The sequence below is a fragment of the Strix uralensis genome, chromosome 14, assembly GCF_047716275.1.
Source record: "Strix uralensis isolate ZFMK-TIS-50842 chromosome 14, bStrUra1, whole genome shotgun sequence".
In the NCBI taxonomy this organism is placed as follows: Eukaryota; Metazoa; Chordata; class Aves; order Strigiformes; family Strigidae; genus Strix; species Strix uralensis.
In genome coordinates, this window is record NC_133985.1 from 11026527 (window position 1) to 11053936 (window position 27410).

Consider the following 27410-nt stretch of genomic DNA (forward strand, 5'->3'; position numbering starts at 1 on the left):
TTGTCCAAACTTTGGTAGTAAAGGAAGTTCAGCCTTGCACATTAGAAACTTTACTCCAGTAAAGCATGGCATAGTTACAATTTCAGCATATGGAAATCCTAGAGGCTGTTTAGTTATTTTCTTAAGCAACATTTGAATTATGCAGAAGATGTTAAAGGCTGCACAGGCCCCACTCTAAATTAGGGCTTCTCTCTTGACGTGACATTTTAATTCCCATAGACTTAATACACACTCACTGCAGACTTGAGAGTTCACAAACAGGTAACCACAAAGTCAAAACTAAAAATGCAGCAGGACCAAGTTAGACAACAATCAAAAAAACCCCCCACAGCTGCAGAGACAAAAATGAAAATAAAGCACCAAGAAGACCTTAGCTTGAGACTATTTCTCTCAGGCATATTAGTGTAAAAACTGGAGCTCTATAATTTCAGTCCTTAAGTACACACACAGAGACATCCTGAAACAAATTCAAGAGGACAACCAATAGCCAACAAACAGCCACCACTAATTATTTAATTAAATCATGTATTGAAATCTGCATGGAAACAACTGAAAATCTGCCTCCAATGTAAACATTTCAGTATCAATATAAAAAAAAAAAATCAGTATTAATTACAAAAGACACCCCTTCCCCAAAATCTGAATGAACTACTACAACAGCACCTGTATAACTAGGTACTTGAAAGTCTTCAAGGTCTAATGTACTATGAAGATCTTCTGCAAGCAACTTTATCACTAATTTGTTTGCCGTTATGAGTATCTGTAATATGAATCTTAGACAAGCAAATTTAACTAATTTTATGTTACCATTACAAAGAGTGTGTGTGTATAGATACATATATAGGCACAGAATTTCCTTGTTGCTTTCAGAAAAATTTAATAAAAAGTAAGTACACAAACTGTGGTGTAAGGGTAGCCTGAGGTTAATTTATCAATATTGCTATAAGACAAAAAAAAAATACATAATAGAATGGTTTGGGTTGGAAGGGACCTTAAAGCTCATCTAGTCCCACCCCCCTGCCATGGGCAGGGACACCTTCCACTAGCCCAGGTTGCTCACAGCCCCGTCCAACCTGGCCTTGAACACTGCCAGGGAGGGGGCAGCCACAGCTTCTCTGGGCAGCCTGTGCCAGTGTCTCGCCACCTCACAGGGAAGAATTTTTTCCTTACATCTAATCTAAATCTACCTCCTTTCAGTTTAAAACCATTACCCCTTGTCCTATCACTACATGCCCTTGTTAAAAAAAAAAAACAACAAAAACAAATGCTTCAAATGAATGTCCTGCAAGTATGTTATTTGGGCTATAAGCACTTTTAACAATGATACCACCACGGAAAGAACTCAAATAAGGCAAGAACTTCACAAACCAAACCAACAGAAATATCAAGCCTTTATTACAAAGAAAAATTATTCCACAGAAGAGGCTGGCTTGCTTCCATGCATGCTGTCAGTCATATCCACCTGCTGAGTGTGGAGAAGTGCTTCTGTTAGATTCATTAATTCCCCAAGACACAATTAGGCTTTGTTCTTGGCTACAGGTGCGTGAGCATTTTGATTCAACTGCATTGCTTGCTAGAATTTTGTTGCCAGCATTGAATGGGCCAAAATAATGAACCTGAGAGTGGGATAAGCCAAACACCACAAGGGAAGAAAAAAAAAAATTAAAAAAAATAATAAATCACACACTGGACATAGTTATCACTAAGAAGTCAAATGACTTGCTTTACATCCACATTGTAAGTAATGTCACAAGCAGGGAAATGAATGTGCTTGACTCTTATCTTCACTTGGGGAGCGTGAAGAATGTTTGCTGAATCCTTTGATTGGTACGTGCAAGCACACGGTCAGAAAGCCTGAAAGCCAGCAGAACTAGATTGAATTCATGTTATCTATTGTTGTTTGGATTTTGAACGAAATTGATGGAGTACGAGCCAGTTGATGAATCCTGTTTTATCTGGAAATTTTCTGTTGACAGGCCAAAGGGGCGGAGAACCAAATTCCCAAAATCCTTCAGTTTGCCTACAATGAAAAGGAGAGATAATATGTTAAGTATTAAGCAGAGAGAAAACTCCCATTGAATTATGCCTGACTACACAGTCCAGCTCTACTAATTTATCTACTAATTTAAGGTAAACGCTGTGGAAATCACTGCAGTTTGTTGAATATTTAGGCTCTTTACATGAATTAAAGAAATCCCAGTTGTGATGTAGTTACTGTCAGCTTTGGGATTGAAAACAGATCACCATGCTGGTCCTGAATGGTTCATCAGGCAGCCCTGACGAAGAGCCAGTGGCTGCAGACTGTCATGGCTATGTGGTTATAGCTATCCAGAAGCACCTTATTTCCTCAGTGGTAAGCTCTTGACGCACGAGAGTTTAACAGCTCACAACAAAGCACTGGTCTCCCCTATACTTATGCCTGGCTATAACTCTGATAGCTGCCAACATTCAAATTTCTAACACAAAGGTTTCAGTTCTGGACATTTTTGATGCTGCTACAGCTCTCTAAACAATCAAGAACGTCAGTTTCCTCGACTACTGAAAGACACAATGAAAGCCAGTGTTCAAACTGCTCATTTGTGGTTATTAAAAATCCCTTTCTAAATCCCTGTATTGATATAAAGAAAAATAAAACAATTTCATCCTTGCAACTGTGTTTGCACCTGCAAACGAAGCAGTTCCATCTGAAGCATACACGTTTACAGCCATTTTGCCTGCAAAACACCTCAGCATGATGTCATGTCACACGACATCATTAACTCACTTTCAAACTACAGTTCTCCAGGACTAACCACTGCTAAGAGCTCTGAACAACTCTTATTTAACAAGCTTTGTTAAATATACACAGGGTATGACAGTTAATAACATGTAAAGGCTTCTATCAATGTACATGTATCATACATGCTTTCTGACTCTAGAAAATGAATCTTGCTACCACCTATAAAAGGGGAAGGGCAACAAAAGGACAGCCTTTTAAAAGAAGTCATATCTATAGAGATGATAGAATAGATAAAATTAATCAAAACCAATGTTGCCTAAACACAAGCTAACTGAGCCCCTGGCATGACAAGACAAAGGAGGAAGACTGTCAGTTTTCCAAGAAAAACATTATTTTCCTCCTGGCTTCAATGCAGAATTGTAGACTAATTTCCCAAAGAACAAACAGGAGAAGTTTGGACAAGTTGAACCCTACCCTAGGTTTGCATCCACAGGCTACACACCACTGTTCAAAAAGCCTTCTGCCTTTACTAGATTCTTCAAGGCAATGGATTTTGTTTTGCTGGGAGTTTTGTGCATGCAAATGGTGGGGAAAAAGTGACAACAACAACAACAGGAGATCCAGCTGAGCAACTGAAGTAGTCACAATCGCGTAACTAAAACATGCAAATGCCACAGCTATTCCTACTTGCATGTGCATGCTTTCAGCAAGCCATCTTAAGTCATGAGAAACATCTGTTACTCGTCATCTTCACCTGTATTTCTATTTCTAAACTAGCATATTAGAATCTAACTGCAAAGTCATATCAACACTTATCACTTAGTTTTCCAAACATTTTCCAAAGTTCTTTTGTTTGTTTGAAAACCCTGCTTCTACTCAGCAGTGGAATCATCACTACTGCTATTAAGTAAGTTTCCTCACTACAGTGCACCAGCCAGAATTTAGTTCAGGCTTTGTTGCTAAGCCATACTGAAGCAGTCACTTCCCAGCAGCGATAAAGAAGTACAGAAACATAAGGAGCAAAGCCCTATGTACGTTCTTTACAGAAAGAGACAAGCAGTATTTATGCTGCACAACTGGAGTACAAACAGATCAAGAGATTTGACTTGCATGACACTGCAGGCCTGTGACTGTGCTCAAAACAGAAATCGTATCCAAGTCTGAACTTAGCCCGTGGAAGTATGTCCCTTATCTCTTACATTGCAGCAACAGTTCAAGACAGGTTAAACACCATCACCCTAAACCAAAATAGGCTATTTTTTCAATTGCATTTCCAAAATTGAATTGCAGCAGGGGAAGCTTTTGAACACGCTCCCAGAAAATACAAAAAGAAACAACAGCTGGGGAAAAATGTAAACTTTTTATTCTAAGGAACAACTCAGTTTGGCATAAAGAATCTAACAGCATTACTACAGTACTCCTAAATATGCCGAAGTAATTAAGATCTTGCATCAAAGTGCAGGTTCACAGCTGGGTATCCTTCAGAGATTTGTGTGATTATTTTAAAGCAAGATTGATCTTTGAGAGTCAACATGGAAATTCCATGGCCTTACACAAGAAAAAAAGACAACTTAAGCCTACAAAAGCAGCTAGTTGGAGAGACAGAATTTTTCTTCAGTTTGATTTTTCTGTGTGGATTAACAAATGCAGTGGTTGAGTGATCTGGCCAAAGTCATTCCAGTGAGTGGCTCAGCTAGGATTAGCTTCTTTGTACTGGTGGTGGTTTGGGGCTTTTTTTAAGCTACACCCTGTTTAAGCTAAGTTAACTATTAAATTCATAGTTTCATACTGCATCCTAAAAGCATTTTGGTTATAAAACTATGAAGTTGTTCATAGGATCTCTATGACTGGGATGAATAGTTGCTATTGTACTTCTAGACAAACATTTGATCATTGCTTAGTTTCAGGTTTGGGGGTGAGAAGTATCTTTGTCTACTGGTGGAAGAATCCCGGCATTGCTAGAGCCAGTTGTAAACAGTTCACAAGTTATCCAGGCACTGCAGCTGGCTCAGGAGCAGGCAGACGAGTTTGACTGTTTCAGGAAACTGTGAAAGGTCTTTTCTAATTGGAGTTAGTACGATGGCTCTTTTCCGGTCATACCAGAGCCAATAAACACAGAACAACTGCCTCCGTATTCTTGCTTGTAGCTAGGCCAGCTCTTTGGGAAAAGCTAAAGACTATATGATATATTTAATACTTTATTCTTCATCTCACTGGGATTGAATAATTAAAACAATACAGTCATAGGTCACCTTCCTGTTCTATCACTTAAATCCACATATAGCAATGCCTTTTGGTGCAGCCACATTTAATAAATTGTTAATGAAGCAGAAGAAAGCCTTGCCTTTTCCGGGAACTCAAGCCCAAAGCACTGCTCCTGCTGTCTTGGCACACATAAACCCATCATTGTAGGAAAGCACTATTTCCTCCTCCCCCACTCTCCTTTCACCCTAAATTAAGATCTGTAGTTAAGTCCAACCTCCCCCTCCCCCCAAAAGAAAAGCTCTCTTAAAACAGAGACTGTGCTTGAAGGAAGGAAAAAGGCATGTGGAGCTGTGACTCAGCTGCAAAGAGTTCTCAGCAGTCAAACACTCACTTGTCCCCGAGCAGGGTCACGTTCTCCTCTCTGAGACCGTATTTTCATAGATCTTGTTCTTTGTATTTTAGAGACTCTATGTCTACTTTTCACCGGAAATTCCAGCATGTTAAGGTTCTTCAGAAGAGCAATATTTAGAAGTTAACAAGAAAACTAACTGGTAAAAATCAATTTAGGGCTCATAAGTCTATGATTCATTACTCACTTAAACTGCAGTGTAACATCCTGTTGCAAAAGGCAGATGCATGAAAAGATTTCTCACAATTTATATTAAGATGTAACAGCCAAAATTAATTGCTATTCAGTCTTTCTGGCAATAATTCTAGTATAGTTGCTAGTGCTAATATGGTGTTTGAAGTTGAAAAGCTAGATATTTGTGTTAATAATTTTTTTTGGATAAAAGACAAGTTTCCTGATGAGGTCTCATCTTTGTATAACTTTCTGTATTACAACAAGATTTCTTAAGCAATTAAAAGAGCAAGGGCAAATCCTTTTCCCTTCCCTAAATGGTGAGGACTGAACTGAAAGTAACTATGTATTAGCTCTCATTTGAACTATTTAAAGTGACCTCCCTATATACAGTATGGGAATTTAGCAGTTTCAAATATGGGATACCCTTCAGTATAAAAAAAAAAGCCCAAACTAATTCTTTAGGCACTAAGTCTAATAAATATCTTTGCTGATCTCAAGTAGCTGAAAAAATCTCTTACTGGCAGAAAGGCCCAGGTGATATGTTCTGATAGGCCTTCCCATTAATCACACAGATGATCAAGTACATTTCACTATTTTCTGGAATGCACTCATTTATAACTTAAGCTGAAAGTCCCAATAGTTTTTAATTAGATTTGATGAACCCTGTGTGTATAAGATGGGTAACAAAGATTGGCATATGTTCCATCCCATTTTTTAATATCCAATATACTTGGCTCCCCTGTAGCTATGAAGAAAACTATATTGTTGTCACAGTCCTCAAGATGGTAAATGTTGCTAAAACTATGCCAAACTTCCCCTCTTCTCACACCCTCTCCCCAAAGGAGTTGGTCCTAGTTATCACAGTAATTATAGTTTCTCTAAACAAGACTAGCTTGTTGCACAATAGCTGGAAATCTTTGGCTTTAAAGTCAAAAGAGAAATAAAAAAGAACACAAAATGGTCAGTATATGTTCGTGTCCTGGGCAATTACTAAGGCAGAGGACGCTCATGTTATGAAAGCATAAAGGGCAAGAGCCACATGGATTTAAAAGCTCCTTTCAAACTGTGCTATAAGCTAAGCTTTCATTAATGTGAAACTCAGAGGTTAGTTTGTACTGAGCAAACTTCAGTGGCAAGTGGCAACACTAATCTGCAACGGCTGAATGGCAAATATGAAAATAATTTAAATACAAATGTCAGCTTTGGGAAAGTTAGACCCTTGCAGAACACACAACAGAAATGTACTTGGTTTGGCAACAAAACATGCTTTTTCTAGTGACATCAGCTTCATCAAATCACATGCACTACCACTTGCACACAAGAATTCATAGTTAGGTAGTCTGGAAGAAAAATCCAGTCAGGAATGTGTACTCTGATTTATTTACACACAATCACTTAAGAAGTGGTTTCAGCTTCTGACAAACTATGTGGTAATGAGCTGTAGCACTGGAAAACAGGAAACACACTTGGGGAAGGAGGAAGATGCACTCCATTTATTTTGCTTTGTTTGTACACAGCTCCAGTTTTCATGACAGTGTCAGTTGGGTATACCAGGACTTAGTTTTATTTGAAAGAATAAAGGCCTAGAAAAATGACGTTACTGGCCAATTCACTGACTAAAATGAGAATTCAATTCAATATCCAAACTTCAAAGGAGCCAAAGCATGAATTGTGACATTTTCTAAAGATTTTGTTCGTGATTAATTTTAGTGTCAGCGCTCCTGGACCAGGCCTAACCTGGAACTATGAGGATGCATCTGAATTGCTCTCCTGGAACCAAAAAATCTGGGGTACAAGACACACACTCGAGCTGACACCCCTGTGAGAAGACAAGAATGAATCCTTGCACACCTGCCACTGTTTAACCAGTAGTCAGATAATCTCCTAACAGACTACCACAAGCAATTGTTTATTCTGACACAGTACCCAGTTGGTAAATACATTAACAAAGTTCTTGAAAAAGAAAAGCTGAAACAACTTAAAACAAATACATTGTACAACAAAAACAATCCGAAGAAATCTCTTAACCACCACACTATATCAAGTTTGTCCTCTTTCACTCTTTCCAGAACTCCTATCTAATCCCCCTTCTTCAATTGTAAGAGTTTTTCCTTGACCTCAGATGAAACAGCAGCATTTTGTGAACCTTGAGAAGTATTTCCTTCCCAGGCCTCCATTCTTAGATCCATGACATCACTGCTATCTCTCTTACTGACAAGATACAGGGAATTTTATAACACTTAAAAAATTTAGTCTGGTTACTGCCCATATTCCTAACTTACTTTCAAGTGTTGTATTAAGAGAATGTATTATAGAACAATCCTCAATTTCTGTTACACTAGTGATCACAAGCAGTGCTAAGAAAAAAATATCACCTGCCCAATTGACACCATGTAATTTTAATGAAACATGAAAATTTATAGGAATCCTGTCACATGCAGAGGTTGTAGATGAACATAGGGTTATACACTGTACTACCCCACTCTTAGTCTGGTTTTCCTGGCTGTTTAAACCAGTAAACATCAATGTATCTCCTTGCATGTATGTAACATCATTGAGAAGGGATTCCTTTCTCTAGGATCCCAATATAAACGGCCTGAACTGGTTCCCAAAAGACCAGTTCATTTCTGAAGTGCTAACTACCACTGGATTAACACTTTCTAAAAAGATCACATCTAGTCTGAACACTAGGGAAAAATTAGCAGTATAGAACTAGGTTTGTAATGACAGTTTATAAATCTGGATTTATTGTCTCAGTATAGTCCCTTGTGATTAGTGAGGCCCTTTGGACGCTGGTAACAATGGTACAAAGGGAGAGTTCAGAATACTTTGTGTTAAAACCCATCCCATGTCCTACAAATGAGCATGATCCTTCTGGAGATTTTCTGCATTTGTCATTTATTTATAGCACTATTGCACTTAACCTTCTTTATTTATGGCTTGTTCTAAGTACAATGGTGGAAACAGAATCTGATGATGTAAAGCTCTAGAAAGCCTCACTGCAGCTTTACTAGGTCAAAACAGGTACAAAACAAGAGCAAATCAAACTCCCTGCACAACAAGAAAAAAAAAATATCAGCTTCAGCATAAGTCCTTGAAACAGCCTTTTCTTCCCAAATATTTTAAGAATTAGTGTTCCAGTATGCAAGACAGACTGAGTTTATCTGACCTGATTCTCTGCAGAACAGCAAAACACTGTCTTCCCCTTTCCCATCCCAAACCCTCAAAGCCTACTCATCTGCAAATAGTATTTCATCTACTACTTGTGACACCTAGAATGAGCAAACAGGTAACTACTGAAAGCTATTTCTGAAACAGGCTAGGTACAGTTAGTTTATCTTATACTGTCATTTGTCCTTGATCTTTTGTGGGGATTTTCTAAACAGTACAAATGAAAAGATTATATAAAAACTCATTTTAAAAAGCACCAGAACGTCACATTGGCTTAAGTAGCATCTGAACCTATAAGAATTAACAAACCCTGTTAACTAGGAGACAGTAGACAATGTTGACAGCAATCTTGTTTGGGCAGGAGGTTCCCCCCAAAACTGTTAGTTTAACCATAACACTGTGAGTAGTGCAAGGGAGTGCTTTATACTCAGTGTTACACATGAAAACCAATCTTGCTTGGGCAATCTTATTTAAGTAGTTATCTTTTTGAAAGACATCAATCCAGTTAAGATATTAACCAAGCAATACCATACAACACTATGATGGGGGCACATACTTTCAAATGAGTTATATTAATTAAATTTTCTTTTCTACAAACAAGTAGAGTCAGTAGTATCCTTTGGTATAGAATTGTAAAACATCAAGAGACAATGAACTATGCAGTTAGTAAATCTAATTCTTCTCCTAGCAAGGCCAGATGCCTGTTTGCAACACTAGGTAGGTCTAATTCAGCCTCCAGACAAACAGAACTGAAATACTATATAATCAAGGTAAACACGAAGACTTGGAGGTCTCTAGGTTGGAAGTGCTACAAGAAGAACTGAATTTATTTCTTCAGACACAAGATCAAACATGCTCAGTTATTACAGCTGGTTGACTTCTTTTACGTAAAGGTTTAGTGAAAACCCTGTTTTATCCCTTTCATGAGAATGTTTCCTTTGAAGGTTTACTTGCAGAGAGAAAGGGCAGAGCAGCTGGTCTGTTTCAAACCATTTTCCCCAGCGTTTACATGCATCAATATTAAATGGTTTTAGAAGGTCTTGAGTGTTCTCTCTTTAAATTTAACTAATAGCCGTTTCTGTATCAGAGAATTATTTGGCTAGGACTTCCTGGAGGTGAAACCAAGTAGTACAGAACTATGAAGAAATGAGGAGTTTTGTTTAACACAGAACAAGTACTTCCTTTAAGATTTACCTTCTTTAAATTTTATACAAGAGATTCTACTCATGCATTTTTACTTTTTCCAGTAGACTATGAAGATTACTATGCAAGTTATATATACACACTACTTACCTAACATTTCTTTCTTTAATTTTTCATTCCGCTCTTCAATTTGTCTAGGTAATCGCTGTGGAGAGAGAGAAAAACTGGGATCAGACCCATGCTTTCAATAATACTGTAGGTTAAGCTAACGGAATTTTCACACGCATACCCAGCATACACTGTTTATGTCTTAAAAGGAATCCTTATGTCAAACCACACTTTCATCTTATTCTGGACACCTGTAATTCATCCTATGACATCAGTTCACATAAACAGTAAGTCGTAACTTGTAAGTGCAGGTTTCACATAGTCATACATTTTTACTGCTGAAAAACAGATCTGATCTGTTTGCTTGGAATTTTAACTGAAAAGCTTATGGAATTTAAGAGACTTACAATTAAAGTATATTTTAGCCCTATTTCCTCTGCTGTATGTGTTAAATTTGGTAAGAGAGGCTAGAGGAACTAAGCGAGCACAGCATTGGACTTCTGAACATAAACACAGGTGTCATGAGGAAAACATCCATAAAGTCAGTTCTCAGTGGCATCGCACTTCAGGGAAATCTGCACTGTAAAAACATGAAGATCTTCTAAATACAAGTATTTTATTAGAAGATCACCGAATTAACTATCTGTGAACTTCAGGACATAGCTTACTGAGCAGCATCTTGGTATAGGTCTAAGGAGGAGAGGGTATTATAAATAAGGGCCCCCAGTTTGTCATGGGGAAGGAACTCCAACAGTTCATCCTGAGCAAGGTACCAGTCCAATAAGAGTTCGTTAATGTGCTTTTTCCCTCTCTGCCAAAACTGGCACCAGTGTTAAAATCTATTGCACCATCACAAACAAATTTATCACATGTTTCTAATGAGCATTACGTAACTGCACGGTCTATGCATTCCTAACGACTTGAGACTCCCATTTAAGCCTAGAGCAGCTGTGACTCATCTTCCATCCTTACACAGTGTTTTGCTATATGATTGTAATGATCATTTTTAATTGAACTTTACATTCACTACAAGTAAGTTTACCATTGCATCATTTAAATTTTGCATCTTCTATACATCAGTTAAAAACAATATTAAAACAAATGACAGTCACTTTTTACACATTTCTTTTTGTATTTTTCAGAAGTACTATTTCAAGCTTTTATACTATGCTTATTACTGTATAATTCTGGCAGTTCAGCATGCAATTATATGCATAACTATGCTGTCTCTTCTTGTGGAGGTCATAGCAAGTAAGACAGATCTGCTGTAATGGTATAGTGGTAACTTAATTGCAGTTGCAGACTATGGTAACAGGTGTGGAATTCACTCCTGATACACTTCCCTTGTGATAATTGGCTTCTGAACATAGTTAAAGAATTAATTTCCTAATCTTGTTCCTTCCTGTCATTTACAGCTCCAATCATCATCGATAGGTTTGTCATCCTGATATCATTGCCACAGTGAAATAAGATGGTCACCTCAAGAAAAAGCCTATTGATAAGGCTGCCTGGCTATTGCTCTCTCCAATGCAGGATACACTGGTGAACACAGGCAAATACAGTTCATTTTCTATAGTGATGGGGAAGAGAGGTGGTATACCCCAGAAAAACAAGTACTAAGGAATAGAATGCAGATATAGATAGATGGCTAAGCTTGAAACCAGCCCAGGCCCAGCATCACCACCAGTGAGCCAGATCTAATTAGCCCAGTCAGACCTCATCTGACTCCTGCTGACCCAGAGGGGCTTATTAAGTTCTGTGCAGATCTGGACCTAAGCTGCCTGCATGAAAACATGTGTGGATATCCCCAGGCTCTAAATTCAGTCTGCATTGTGGCTGAGAGATTTGCTGAATCTTGGATGAGTTTGGCACATATAGCATGTGTGTCTCACATTTGGACATTAGGCTTTATCAGGACGTATGAAGACACAAATCCTTGATCTGAAATACATATTCCATGTTTTGTTTGTCTGCATGTTACTATTTCAAAGACTCAGCATTTCTCACTCCAGAAACGTATTTGCAAGGTTAGTTATCTATAGAAAGGTATCTGTGAGGACAGCTATTTATCTGGGGTCTATAATACTCATCTCAAAGTACAGCTTCTTTTGGTAAATAAGTTTATCTGGGCTGCCAATCTCTCAAAAACTGTCTTGAAGCTAAAATTCACACAACACTGTTACACACCTGCTAAAAACAAAACCTTAAGATTGATACCATATAATTAAACACATTCTGGGAAAGCATCAATAGGGATGATTATTTGACCACAAAACATTATAATTTCAAACTGCTTAATTTAGCATTGAAGATGTCAAAATTACCTAAAGTGTGCGACACTAGGATTTAAATCAAAACACTAGCACTGTACTCCTGAAATATAAACAGTACTGAAATTTCAGAGCACCTATCAAATCAGGAATCAAAGCAAAGAACTACTGTGTATTTAATGTTTTTAAACTGTCATTTAACAAGTTCATGACATTCCCTAAAGCAGTATGTGAAATATTTTCTGTGTACAGGAAGAAGAAATATTTGTTCTAACAGTGAACGAAGCTAATTTGCAGATTCTCTTGATGCATCATTTTCATTACCAGCAAGGGGGAAAATTACTGCAATATTTCTGCAAAGAGCAATGCACTTTACCTTAACATAAAGCAAAGCATCTTAGCCTCCTATATATTAGATATGTTAACCATGTATGTGGAGTCAACATTACAGCTGGAATTGTTTTTTTATTATGGAATTGAAAGATTTATTATGAATATTTTAAAAAGTGTAAAGTTTCCTTAACAATTTTTCAAGAAGGGAATTTTAAGCTTCAGTCTCAAAAGATTGCTTCTACTCTGAAACTTGACAAAGAACAGGACCAACTCAGGGCAGAATGTCCTAAATCCCACTTGCAGTGTAAATTGAGGGCATTTTGTACAAAGTGTTCTCCACCACATGTGAGCTTAAAGCCTCTGCCTAGTAAAATGAGGTCAAGGAGCAGAAGGTATATGTAACAGTCAACCTCTGTACTTCCCAGCTACAAAAATTAAGAAGAAATTACCAATCGTTCTGAAACATTCCTGAAAGATGGCCAGGAAGAACAGCAACACTGTTTATGATTCTCTTCTAGCCCAAATCTCCACTGGTTACTGAGCAAGGGCTCTTTTGTGAGATTATTAAGAGGCATACTCACTGAAAGAAAAGTGGTTTTGCAAGTACAAAGGACATTATCTATACTTTCAGGGGGTTCCAATCAGCCAAAATATATGTATATTAAACTCCATACGTTTTGTACCAACTACTGAGTGTTCCCAAGTCCTAATCTGTGGAGTCCTGACTGGTGGTTCGTAAGAATCTGTCTGATCTTCACAGTTGTTCTTTGTGTGATGAACTGCTAAAATGCACTCCTTATACACGATTTTACCAAGTAACTGACTAGATTACACTAGGCCTCACTCTGGAGCTGGTCTAATGCTAAAGGACTGCAAGCTACAGAAACTAAACCCCATCGTTTCCTTTAGAAATGTCAGCAGACTCCTTGGCTGAATTCCTGGATCAAATAAGCCATAGTCTCAGCTAGGAGACTATAAACAAGGCTGACAAATACTCTTTTCTAGACTGTGATGGACCCATCACATGCACTACCCATGCAGTAATGATGTTTGACAACCTTGTCATTTATTAAGCCATTGCCAAGAGCTAGGTGATAAAGTGCTCTCCTGATCTCAACTAGATGCATGCAACAAGCATCGGGGGGGTTGTTTCACACTACAGTAACCTGACCCTGTTAGTGGTGCTGCCAAAAGGGATGGCCCCAATTCCTGCACTGCCTTGACCACGTCTTCTTTCCTTCTCACTTGCATTTGCAGCAGGACTTGTCTGACTGCAAAAAAGCAAGGCAATGTAAAAGTATTTACTTTGGGGCTTTTTGGTTGCAGGCTTTTTTTGCTCGCTTGTTGCTGTTTTTCCCTTTAGCAGAGTTAGTTGTCTGCCAGACTCATAGATAGAACCAGCCATCCCCTAGGGTCAGACATGAGCTAGTACCAGCGCTAGCACAAGGAAAGCAACTGGACAGCTTTGTAAGCAGCAGGTAGTTAGTAGATCAGTTTAGCTGTTTTGTGAAACCGTACCCTTACCACTAACAGGAGTTACACAGTTAAGCAGAATATTTTTTTGACATCAGTGCAACTGATCCAGTCCCAAAGGAAGTAATTTCAGGCAAGGCTTCTTGTTTAATATGCTATAAAAGCAGTTTCTAATCTGTCACTTACAACACCACAGTATGGGGAAGGGGGGAGGGGAAATCACTACTAATAATTTATTTTACCAAATGGAGAGTTAAAACCTTTCAAAAATAACTGCATTGACTTATTCAAAGTGGTTTTGAAGATAATTTTGCAGGTGAAGTAAATGATTTTTTTTTTCCTCTATGGGGCAAAATATGTTGCAGGTTCACTGATGTGAACTAAAATAATGATGCCCTTTGAAAATTTAACCAGATATAAAGTCAAGTATTGGCATATGGATTTGAGTGCCCAACGAAGAATTACGTTTTAAAATCGCATCCATTAAATGGAAGTAAAGAATAGTTCGGCTGTTGCTTTCCCTGCAGAAAATGGTCAGCTCTTTCCAGGCTCTTCGGTGCTTGCAAACCATTTACCTACCATGACCTGAAGCTCCCACTTTGATAAAAAGTGACCGCCACTGTACTTTTTACAGTGGCTACCTTCCATCAGCACATGTTCCTTCAAAACCACAGGCTGTCTGGCTACATCTCTACCACATTTGTCCTTTCAACACAGTCTTCATAACCTCTTTTCAGAAATAAGAACAGCAAGCAGCCTGTAAGAGGAGCTTTCTGTACAAAATAAATTTCCCTTCTTGCTACCCTTGTGAAAAGACCCTCTGAACTTGTCAAATCCACAGCTCTTTTTCCACACTGAGCATTAACATACTAAATATCACTAAAAAAATAACTTCCTGCTGTTATTTTACACAAAGAGTTACTTAAAACCCCAAATCAGCAGGCTGTAGCAGTGACTTTAAATCCCCATTGAGTAGGGATTATTTACATGTTAGATTGGGGTTTCAGGAAGTGCTAGGGGTTTATCTTTTTTTATCCAAGCTGACACATCCTAAGGGCCAAGGAAGCTTTTAAAACATTTCCTTACACTTAGAGATATGGCAAAGATTCTGCAAGAAATGTTTAATCCTGAAGTATTTGTGATTTGATTGAAAGTGGTGAAAGTGGACACTGGAACACAGTACTAAGCTGCAGAATTTTTTTTTTTTTTTTTAGAACGAAGAAAGTAACCAAATCAGGAGAGAGTGCTGTTTGCAACCACAAGGTGCCTTTTTCTTCAAATGAAAGACTGTTTTTGAAGATTAATAGCAGACTTCAGAGACTATTAGTAAAATAAGTCAAAGTGGCCAATACACACAAGGCGTAGCAAAGAACAAGAACAGAAAACAGCTAAATCAAGAAACACAAACATCAACATTTTAAAGTAGATACTAACACAGATACGGGCTGATAGAATCCTGTCTCTTTGCCATTCTCAAAGTTATATAATCAAGTCATCAAAAAAAGTAATTATTTTATAATTATGCCATAAAGGCATTCGACTGCAAATTTACGAATCAGAAAAATAATTCTACTGAAAGAAAACCAGACTCCCACTAATTAAACAGCTAGCAAGAACTGTATTACTGGGTGCTTGTATTCTGATCTCCAAATTGCAGATTCGTATTGAAATGATGGCTACTAAAATGCAGCCAAGGTTCAGGCAACCTCTTCTAGCACATGCATAAATACAATTAACAGTCTCAATCAGAAGCACTAGGTGTGCGTGCGCACACGCTATTCAACAGCTAAACATGTAATTAGATGCTTACAGCTCAGAACACACGTTTACTTTCACTCAATTTGCCAAGGTAAGAAGAGGACTATGCTTTATGGACCTGAGACCTGTCATGGAAGTTGTGGCAGTTCATGTAATCTTCCCTTAGGTGAAATCAGATGAGAAAAAGACTACAATTTCAGACTTGAAAAAAAAAGGTATCATCACTGCATATGAAGCTGCTTGCATAAACAGCACTGAATATTTAGAATAGGAAAAAAAAGACTTTGCTTTAAAGTTAGGCTAAAGTATACTAAAAATGCTTACCATGCAAGCTTCTCTGGCTTGATGAACTGATGGGTCTTTTTCTAGGACTGCCTTATAATCTTCCAGAGCTTCATCTAGTTTTTCTGTTTTTTCATATAGTTCTGCTCTCCTCAGCAAAGCTCTAATGTAGTTAGGATTTAATTCCACTGCTAGAAAACAAAACCAAAGCACAGTATACTTGAAATATTTCTACGCCCCTCAAATGAATTCTTAAGTGTGTATTAAATTCTTAATAGTTATCTTTATAATGTAGCTTAAAATCAGAGTCACAGTTTAAAAGCAGTCATAATTTAGAAGAGGCATACATCTAACTGAAAGTCTAATGCAAATGATCATATTTCACTTAATGTCTACAATCTATCACAGATAGAGGTGATTTACAATGCACATTTAATTTTGCAATACTGTATGTGCAGAGATTCTAAGTGACACTTCAGAAATTTTAAGTACCTGTAAGATTTTTTCAACTTTTGTATATTTAATGTTTATTACTAGATTACAGCTAAATATACCTGAAGATACACATAGCAGGGAAAATAAGCATTTCCCTGTTTATCTCAGTTCAAGTTGAGACAAACTCCAAGAGAACTTCTGAATTTAATATCAAACAGTCAAAACTGGGTTGGGAATCCACAAACAGTTATATTAGCTCTACAAGTTAGCAGAGGGGCATACTGACTGAATTTAAGCTTTTCCTCTCCTTATTCCCTTGGTGGCCATGACCATGTTTACAGATGCAGTTAAGACTGAATGCTAAATTTAACAGTAACCTGCAAATGGTAATTTCTCAAGAATTTCTTCATCCATTTTTCATCACAGAAAGAAGGATTATGAAAGACTGCCCCTTTTATAATTACCAACCCATTAAAATGGTTCTCAGGCCAATTAAATGTAGGTTTATCTAGCTAAATATTCTAGTTTATTTTTTCTGGAAGGACAAAGACAATGCTACAGTCAGCAAGTTGCAGGTTAGTGTGAATTGCTCTGCTGTGCTCCAAGTGTTGCATTGCAGTTTGTAAGCCAAGTCCCTGGGGAGTGTGAAGCAATGGTACGTTTAAGTCTCGCTGCTGCAAAGCAGACCTACTCCCTTTCAGCCACTACAAAATTAGCAGAAGTGTTTTTCAGAATGCACCACCACCAAAACAAGGCAAACCTCCAAAGTGACTGAGGCCAGCTAGAATTTGTTACCTTCAAGAATACTTTCCAGCATGTACAAACTCATATTTACTGTACAAGCAGTACTGGCATGCAGCCATTGGATTAGTTTTCTGATTGGTAATTTGGATTTTTTTCCCCAGCTGTCATGGGGAGTTTAACAAATATTCAAGCATGGGTGAGTGGGTGGAAGCAATAAAGCAATGCACAGCTGAAATGGTTTCACTAGAAGTTGCAGATAGAAAACTATGCAGGACAAGAACGGGAGAGCATAAGCCCTTGTGACAAAGCAAAAGCCTTGCATAAAAGGGACTTGATAATGCTTTTAATTCTGTAAGGCCTCACGGTTCTTTGGAATCTGGCATTAAACCAAGATTTGGGGAGGAACGGCAGGTGGAAGTGGGTTTAAAATAGTAGGTGTAAGGAAACAGCTTCAATAATAAAAAGACTTTCCTATTAAAAAGAAGTACAAACAGCAGCCTTATTGGCACAAGACAATAGAAAGTAAATTACAGACAGGAAAAGTTTGATACATGTTTTACAAAATAAATAATATAAATAATTTTCGATTCGGGTGTCTTCCATCACAGCTTTTCTTTAAATTCTTTAAAGACCCTTATGCCCAAAATTACAGCTCTGCAGTAAGGCACTAAATGGCGTGATTTATGCATGAAAGATCTGGCACAAAAGCAGGAAAAAAAAAGTCATACCTTTGCTGCAGTCACTTAGGGCAGCTTCTGTCTTGTCCTAGAACACAAACCAATTTTGCTATATTTAAGTCACATTTCTTGGGAAACAGATTATTTACAATTGCAAGCAAAAAGGTTTGTCTGGCATTCCAAGGAACTGGGATGTTCACGTAATCAAGGCTTTTCATACCGTTGCTTCTGATATAAAGCTCTTTACCAGTGATTAGCTTCCTCTGTGTGGAGGCTGCCAGTGTTCACATTGCACGGCTGCCCCACTAATCGGTCTGCACTGAACAGCCGGCAGCAAGCTACAGTCAAAAGGCTGAGTCACATCTGCAGGCCTTGGCTTAACCCAGCTACAGCTTTTCTACCTTTGTCAATTAATTAAGGGGTTGGAATAGACAGTTCCCAAGAGTCCCAGATAAATTCTTGTCTGTATGAGCTAAGACATTTGGAAAGCAAATACTGCCTTTAGCACTTGTACAGCTTTCTCTACAAGGGACAATGCATGAGACTTCCAGAAGTGGTAGGCACAAGATTTTAGTGCACCCTGACAACCATAGTTAGAAGACGAGCCAGGCAATCTGCTTATAATGAAACAAGGCAAAAAAGCAAAATATCCAAGACACATTATATTTTCATCCAAACTAAAACGGCTTAAAAAATATAATAAAAACCAGGCTGTTCCATGCTTATATTGTTGATACAAGTAGCAGTAATCTTTCTACACCAAGGAACTATTTTCTTCTCCATAAGACAGAAGCCACCTCAGAGAAGAATGCCTCACAAGCTTTTATTGTAGTACAAAGGGGTGCAGCAGGTATGGAAGAACAAACTTAATGGAGAAATTACTAATAATATGAATCTATTTTCAGAGTAATGTATTGGTCTGTTGGGTTCCACTGATCTATACTGGCAAGATACACTAGTTGTGCACAGTTCTTTTATCATCTTGGGCTCCTTTGGGGACTACAGGATTAGTTTCCCATCTGGATTATGAGGAGGTTTTCCAGTTTATGGCTTTCATATTTGAAAGGTTCCAGCATGTTTTTACATATTTTCTTCCATTTTTATCTTGTGTGCTCAAACAATTCAGTATCCCAACAGCAAGTTAGATAATTCTAGCTGAACAAGAATCCTCTATGCTGAGGAAGAATTTATTTATTTATGTTTAAATATAGCTGCAAGGTACATTTCTGAACAGAGCTGCATCTGTCTCAACACTGGAGCAAAACTGCAAGAAAGTTCCCTTTGCAGGAGGGTAAACTGAGGATAGGTGTTACTGTGTTATTTTTCTATAATAATTTAATCTTAAAAACAAAGGCAAAAATAGGAATTACTATCTCCTGAATTATTAGTATCTCCTCTTTCTAAAGAAGTGAAAGTTTCTGTTCAGACAGATTGTGGTCTATGCCTTCCATGCTACCTAAGTGTATTGCTGATTCTTGTAACATCTGGGCACCTGTCCCTGGTCAGGTAATAGAACATATATGAAGAAAACTGCAGACATTCCACCCAGACTGTGCCCTACTATATAGGTCTGTCTAGTATATAGTAACTGTGAAGGAAGCAGACTAACTGAATTAATAAAGCCATAGTTAGGAAGTCCTGCTTATGCCTCAAAGTATTTGAGCCAATTAAATGAAGACAAGTATATGATAATCCAGGCTTTTAGAAAAAAATACTGTAACTAGCTACAATTCTAAACAATCTAATACATGATCTGCATACACTAAACATGCTTAAAGACATCTGTTCCATATGAACTTTGAATGTCATTAAAATAGAGAGAATGAAAGAAAAATCAGTGTTTTAAACATAATGCAGCAGAGCAACTTTGAACAGCTGTTCCAATTGCAACTCTCAGGTTTGCATTCATCCTCCGTAAAACCAAACATACCAGCATTTCCTACTGGGAGCCTGACAGACGGAGCAAGCAGCAAACCTGCAAACAGCTTTATTCCTTTGCCCTCCTTTATGCACCCCTAATGACTTTATAATTGCATGTCATATAATCAATACATGGTGTTTCATAAAATAAAAAGAATATTCACCTGTTTCATTTTTGCAGCAGCTCTGTTTGAAAATAAAACAGCCCTGTCTTTTTGGAAGCAGGCTGGACAAATCTGCAGAGCCTTCGTGTAAGAGTCTTCTGCTTCTCCATAGTCTGCAGATGCAATAGCAAAAAAACCAAAACAGACCCTTTATTTCAAATGCCAGTACAGTCAGTGAACCACATGGCTAAGACTCCTTTGGAAACATTTCTCAACATATGATGCAATATTAAACCAGAATCAGTAACTGCTCTCAGACAAAGTACATTGCTAAGTAGTACATAGATCAATGACAATTTAAAATCAACACCCTTGTAAAAGCAGAAATATAGTCCTGATCTTAATGTAACAAGTGCAGCATGAGGTGCACATAATTCTCATCCCTGAAATTGTTTCATTCTATTTGAGTATCAGCCTTAGATGTAGAATCTCTTTGGATTAAACATACCCTTGACCTGAAAGGAAGTATGTGCTGAAACATGTCATGGCACTGATACCTGTTCAAAGCAGCTATGGAGATATTTCACTTGCCACATCATCTTCAATGACTGACTTAAAGCTCAGTCACCACAAACCCATTATCACTCAAAGGTCATCCGTCATCAAGTCTGGTCTAAAGGAAGAACCAGTGGTAAACCACATAGGATTATCAAGTTACTTATTTTCTAATAAAGGTAGAATCAAGAGTGAAAAGGCCCTATACTGACTCTGAACAATACCCTGTCAGCTGACAAGTGCATTGTCCTCAAAACAGAGCAATTCTTTCTGTACACATTAGCTGGTGACCATCTAGGTGCTTAAAAGATTGTGTATTTCTGATCAGTAAGCACTTTGGCAGGCACAGGCACACTGAAAAGATCTGCCAGAGAATTTGTCAAGAAGAGGTTATGGATGAGACTTCACAAGATGACTCAGCCAACATTACAGGCTTCCTGCTTTCATGGCCCAAGCAGTTCCCCTCTGCCTGCTCTGATGCTTGCATGAACTGGTAAATCATTCCCCAGGAATTTTGCTCTCTTAGCACACAAAAAGAGACCTCCAACAGGAAGGCCACTGTCTGGTTGTCAGGGTATACTTCTGGGAAGGGGAAGTTACTTGTTTGTGTCCCGCTGACTAAGGAAAGTATGATCTGCATTTCCTGGTGTCTCTGTGAATCCTCTAGCTACTAGAACATTAAATGAAATGTAAATGTCAAAAATCACTTCCCCCTTTATGTTTTTTAATTAAAAGCACTGGTACAGTTATTTATTACTGACCTCAACTCCGTTATTACGCATTAACTATGTTCAGAAGATGTCCACATCTGGCATAAGCTAGAAATTTACATACCTCTAGATTTTTTTTTGAAATGTATGTGTGTATACATGTATATCTCTCTATATACACAGAGACATGTGTGTACATCTCTATATATACATATATGTTTATAGGTGTATGTATATATGCATATAGATGTACATGTAAGTACATATATATACACATATAGATATATGTACATATAGATGCCTATACATACACATACATACATAAATAAAATGTATAACAGAGTCAGTGGATAAAAAGAAACATGCAAATGTACAAAGGTATGAGAGGGCTACTGAGCCATTGAGTCCTACATCAATTCTAATCACATGCATTAGCAAAACTCAGAGCCTAGTGGAAGCCTTTTTTGATTAGTAAAAGAAACCACGGCACTTGGAAGGCAGTCAATTCTGTATCATGTTTTTGGATTTAAACACTTAGCTTTCATGAGAATCCTGCTTTAGTAACCCAAATCTTCGTGATTTAAACTTAACTCTTACGGAGGTCTGCTATCTCCTTCTGTTCTCTAGAGCTGGATGAAAAATGATATAGATGATAAATTGAACAATGATAGGTGTGAGATCTTCCTATGGGTTTTCTGCAACATCACCATGATCACTAAGTACTAATTTAAGATTCTCTAACATCCATATGGTGTTAAAAGATTATCGACCCACCTCCTTTCTTGAACTGATCATTTCCTTTCTCCTTCAGTGTTGTGCTCTCCTTTCTTCTTTTCTACAAAAGAAAAGAAAATGTCTCAAAGTATTTAATTGAAATGAAAAACTAGGTCAGCTGCAGTTCCAAATAAAGTATGAATGGAAATCAGAATAAAACATAACCCGAAGAATTTTAACTACTACCAAGCTTGCTTGCAGTCATCGTGACACTGATATACTTTATATATCTATGAAACACTGGAGTATAACAACAAGGCAATTAAAAAGCTTTAGTTCATAGACAACAGTATACAGAAAGAGCATTCATCGTGAATTACACTGTTTAAACTAATATGTTAGCTTTTTAGCTGGCTGTTCACTTCTCCAACTCAATTCGATTCAGTCAGTGCAGGTCAGCTACATAGAATATAATTTAGATGTAAAGTCTCAAAAGTTTTGCTTGAAATAACTCCACCTCAAAAATTCACAGTTAACTTTCAGAGATGTACAAAGCACACTGAGCTGACTGCATTAGAAACAGGTCCATGGATAATACTGCCCTGACAGATTGCTTATGCAGAGTGACTAAACCATCAGACCCAGAGACAGGAAGATTGTTCTGTTATACAGTGAAAATTGCACATGCTGAGCAGAGTTGTGTTTTCAACCATGAATATCTTAACAGTACTCTTGGCACAAGTGAAGTTGACATGAATGTTCTTAGCCTTTGACACAGACAACACAGGATGTCACCACGACATCTCTTCAACCTATTTACAATGGAAGTCTTTCACATGCAGGCATACCTCACACAAGTAAAAACAAAGCAGTGTAAGAAAGACAGTAATATCAAGAAGCAATGCTCATGTTCACGAATCATTTCTATGGTAGAAAAATGATCATTTGACCACTGATTTTGACCACAACACACATCCACACACAAAGGACTTAAATCAGGGTGTTTATAAATTATAGATCATCAAGCAATTAAAAAGCCAACACTAGGAAAAGGAGCAGTTTCCTTTCCTGCAGATTGTGTAAATCAAGGATTAATGCAATTATCAATATCGCACAGAACATCTCCTTGGAAACAGCTAAATATAGTACTCTTTGTGGAGCGCTGCACCATCTCACAGCTATGCCAAGTAGCTGACAAACAATACAAAATCAGAGGTTCTGTCCTCTCGCTTTTATTGGTTTTGGAAAGTAATTCACCTGACCATTGTCACCATCTTAGTAATAACAGATCACAATGCTCTGAAAACTAGGCTCAAGGGAATGGCATTCAATTGTGACACACAAAATTACACAGTAAAATATCATCTGACCCTTTTGATACATGCCTAGTTCACTAATTTTTTTTCTATCGCCTATTAAATATGTTTTCTAATACTCCTTGCTCCTCACATTTAAAAAACAAGACAAAACATAGGTCAGACAAAACATGCACCACTATTTAGAAACTGGCTTTCCTCCAGGGTGGACTGACAAACCTACCCAGGTCCTTCCACAATGTCACTTACACCAATGTACACAAGCCACTTGGTGCTTTCTAAATATGAGCATACAAACAGATTTAAGCACTTAAGGCACAAACTGCATTAAAAGCACAAATTCTTTGTATATATGCAGGATTCTGCTGTTCAGCACAGGGAGTATGTAACTGCATTTGAAAGCTGCACCCAAACTTTTGAAGTGCCACACAGAACAGCTCCAGCAAGGTCACTGACACACACACAGTCGGCCCTCCACAGAATGAAATTTTTAAAACATCCTGAATGCATATAGAGTGGATGCACAACAGAAGTAATTTTCATACCAGTGAACAAAGCAGCCAGATTTCAGCAGAGAACAGGTTTGGAGATGATGATCCTACTGGAAAACATGAAAGATCTACATAGACAATCCTCTCAAGAAAAGAAATGCTTGAAACACTAGTCCTACTGACTTCATTGCTCATGACCTATTTAGAACTGGCCTTTTAAGTGCCATTAACTGATTCACTGTTGCATAAGTTGGAGTGCAACTCTACAATAACGAAATAATTTTTTTCATATAAAGTGAGAACTACAGCATGGTCACAGTACTGATGCAAAAACCCTAACATCAAGGAATACTGGATGAAAAGCTTTACCTGTATTATCATTATTTTGTTTCATTTTATAAAAATTATTATAAAATATTACATGTTTACCCCAGTTAAGTATTAAATACTAAAAGTGATTTGCAGCAAGGCAGCTTCTGATGAATAAGCTTTATATTTAAAAAAAAAAAGTAAGAGCAACAAAAACCCAATTCTTCAGTTGTGGGATTCTTTCTCAGGTAGCCAAGACAATTGTGATGTGGAGTCTCAACAGCACAGAAGAAAGACCAAGGTGGCTGTATGGCCATATTCACTCAGGAAACATGGACAGATGAAAGTTCTGAGCAACTGAAGAGTTTAAGGACTGTCACACTGGGAAGCTGATGATTCATACCACTGTACTCCTCCAAAAGCCTGTTCCTTGGTATGTTCTCTTGTCTGTGAATGTAACTGCACAAACTTGAAGGATAGAGGACTATTAGTCACATAACTGTTACAGACATACAAATGTCAGGCACAGTCTTGTGGTCTTCTGACTATTTGACCAGAAAAGGTGTTGTCTACGCATGTTTGAGAAGCCAGCAGCATTGGCAAGAACACCGTATATGGTTCTGCAGCTTACTCAGCTCCCTGGAAAGCAGCAATCCAAGCAATGCAGTCCTGGTTCAAAACCAGTATTTCTGTTATAGCTTGACCAACATTATCAAGATATCCCTGTGTTACAGGTTTCAGACAGTCCCTTAAGTTCCAAACTGTACAAGTTTGCACAGTATTTTTCAAAAAGGTAAAGTCTAACAGGGTACCTCATGCATCGTTCTGGATCTGCATTTGGAACATGACCCATAAACAATATACAGGAGGAGACTATCCCTAAAACCAAATTCCTCTGGCTTCTCCACAAAATGTGAAAGCATACGTATTAGCACGTCACATCCTAAACACACTGCCCTCTAAAGCACAGTATGTATTTGTGAAATAAATACATTAGTTATTCCTCTGTATGTACATTTCTAACAGAAAATCCTAGCACAAAAGCAGTGGAAAGTCAACCATTTTGGACGAATTTACATTTAACCTGAAAGGGCTGCTCCAAGGGATGCTGTTAGTCTCCATCTTCTATTCAAATTCAGGGTATAAAGAAAAACCAACAGAAAACTAAACCACTGTTAGAAGACATAACCTTTTCACTCAGTATACTAAATTTCCAGCTTCAATGGACAATTGCAAATTGGCTGGTCATCATTTTACTGTGATCATATCAGCCCAGAGTGAAAAAATTGCAAGTGACTTGTCCTTGGGACAAATTTTGCACAATGTCATTTCAGTGCCCCCACTCACTCATTTTCAGAAAAAGATTTAAGTAGCTGCAGGGCAGGCTACCCTTTCCTCAGCAAGGGAAGTAGGTCAGACTGAACTCCTAGAATGCTCTGCCTAAAGAAAAGATATCTTGACCTACTACATGTCCTGAGACTACTCATATATGACATCGGGTCAAACACAGCTTCCCCAACTCACACTCCATTATGATTTTCTGCTATTCAAAGTCAGCAAAATCTTAGGGTTTGCTTTTTGCAAATTTTATTAACGCAAAGATGACAAATTCCAAGTGGTAGGCATTAGTTTCTGATATACAAACTCAAGAAATTATTTTTTAAATTCCAGAAAAAATAACTGCATTTAACTAGTAACGTGATTCTTAAAGGATCTGATTAGAAATGTTTACAGATTTGGATACTGAATTACAATCATCCATATTCTCAAGAAATCAGGATTTTAACATAAACCCACCTGGCAAACAAGTAGTACTGAAGATCGAGGCCTGATCTGAAGTAATGAGAAAAGACAGCTTGGCCTTCTGACAATAAAGTACAACAATTCAAAAGAAAGTTTTGGACATCAAACACAGTCCCTGGACCTCAGCTACTCAGCCAAAAAACTCAGGGTTAAAAATAAAAGCATTAAAGCATTATTCTACTATTAAAGAAGAGAGCAACCTACAAATTTTCACTATTTGTTTTGGAAGTAACCCATATAATAAAAGTGCTGGAAGTGAAATCCTTAAATATAGCTGGTGAGAGTTGAAGGACGAACACCCTCAGTTTGCAGTGCTTCCAACTCTGGCTGTTCCTATGCATTTTATTTGATCAATTGATTTAACTTTGCTAGGGAACTGTTCTTGGCTCCAGTTTTGCCAAGAGCAGCAAATGCATACTCTCTCTGTAAAGCTATTTATACCGTGTGACAATGTACATCTGCATCTCACATACCCTTTTGTAAGGTCACCAAATAGCAGTCAGTTTAAAATTACTGGAGTTCAAAGGGTGCACAGAAGCAAGGAATTTAAACAGATAAAGAACATATTTTTCAGCTTCATATACCAATTCTAGTTCTAAATCATCCATTAGTAGTCATGTGCTTCCCCCTGCAGTTTTGTGAAGCTATTGCTGTTATCATGCATTCAAGGATTTGAATTTCAATTTAAGATTGTAGTCACTCAGAAAATAATTTTTCAAACCTCGCTAGAAATGTCACTTGAAAACTGTGCCAAATCTACCCTCTACACTCAACGGACAGAGCAACAAGCATTGCTAGACTCTGGCCGATCCCTGCTCATTGTAATTCCATGGTAAAGACACATCAGTCTTTCTACTGCCAAATCACTACTTTTTCCTGAAATTGTAAACAGTGCTTCCGGAGACAATAGGTGACATCCATCCCTGACAGTCAGTTTAAGTTAACACGCCAGACTAACTGTGACTATTCCTGAGTGACAATACAGGCCATTCAGTCGTTCCTATTCCAGTGGCAACGGCCTCAGGCAAAAAAAGTGGAGCTGACCACTTAATCCATCACCACCACAAGTCAAAAAGGTCTCAATTTGACAGTATCTGCATCTTCCAGAGAAATGCAACAATGAATATAAGACTGAAATAAGATAGCAGCATGGAAAGAAAGATGAAGACGTATTTTTTCACTCTTTCTATTAAATTGCCATCCAGCAAAAGACTTTTATGTTTGTTTAAAAATTTAACTCGAAGAACTATAAATCACACAGGCAGATTATAACTCCAGATTTTGTTCAGGTTCTTCTCACCAGCACTTGCAATTAAATTACTCTAGCAGATACAGATAGACTTCTCAAATGTACTTGTCCAAGCTTTGATTAACTCAGAAAATTTAAAAGGATGTTTTGTTCTATTTTGCAAGTGATGAGACAGGGCAGTTTTACTCTAGCAATCCATCTTTGCCTCCAATTTGACCCAAACAATGGCACATTTAGTATTGGTGCTGTACTGTATACAGGATTCAGGTTATTACAGGTAGGTCATTTGAATAAGGGGATCGCCTTTTATTGTATTTCACAAGATTGCATTCACACCT

The 27410-nt window shown here is 37.8% G+C and overlaps 2 protein-coding genes across 4 annotated transcripts in view; one reads left to right on the forward strand and one right to left on the reverse strand.

Annotated features, from left to right (window-relative positions):
- PWWP2A (PWWP domain containing 2A) overlaps positions 1-11618 on the forward strand; it is a 54267-nt gene extending 42649 nt beyond the window's left edge. For 2 of the 3 annotated variants that reach the window (XR_012630880.1, XR_012630881.1), the window contains exon 5: positions 11345-11617. The gene's annotated coding sequence lies outside the window, so the exon portion shown is untranslated. Of the gene's footprint in view, positions 1-11344 lie in introns of all 3 variants that reach the window. The other variant, XR_012630879.1, reaches the window with a different exon arrangement.
- Positions 1373-27410, reverse strand: part of TTC1 (tetratricopeptide repeat domain 1) — a 33051-nt gene continuing 7013 nt past the window's right edge. Inside the window, exons 3-8 of the mRNA XM_074884047.1 lie at positions 21965-22025; positions 19986-20098; positions 17953-17989; positions 16088-16236; positions 9972-10026; positions 1373-2020 (exon numbers count right to left, since the gene is read on the reverse strand). Coding sequence (XP_074740148.1) covers positions 1887-2020; positions 9972-10026; positions 16088-16236; positions 17953-17989; positions 19986-20098; positions 21965-22025 — 549 coding nt within the window. The 3' untranslated portion in view covers positions 1373-1886. The remainder of the gene's footprint in view (positions 2021-9971; positions 10027-16087; positions 16237-17952; positions 17990-19985; positions 20099-21964; positions 22026-27410) is intronic.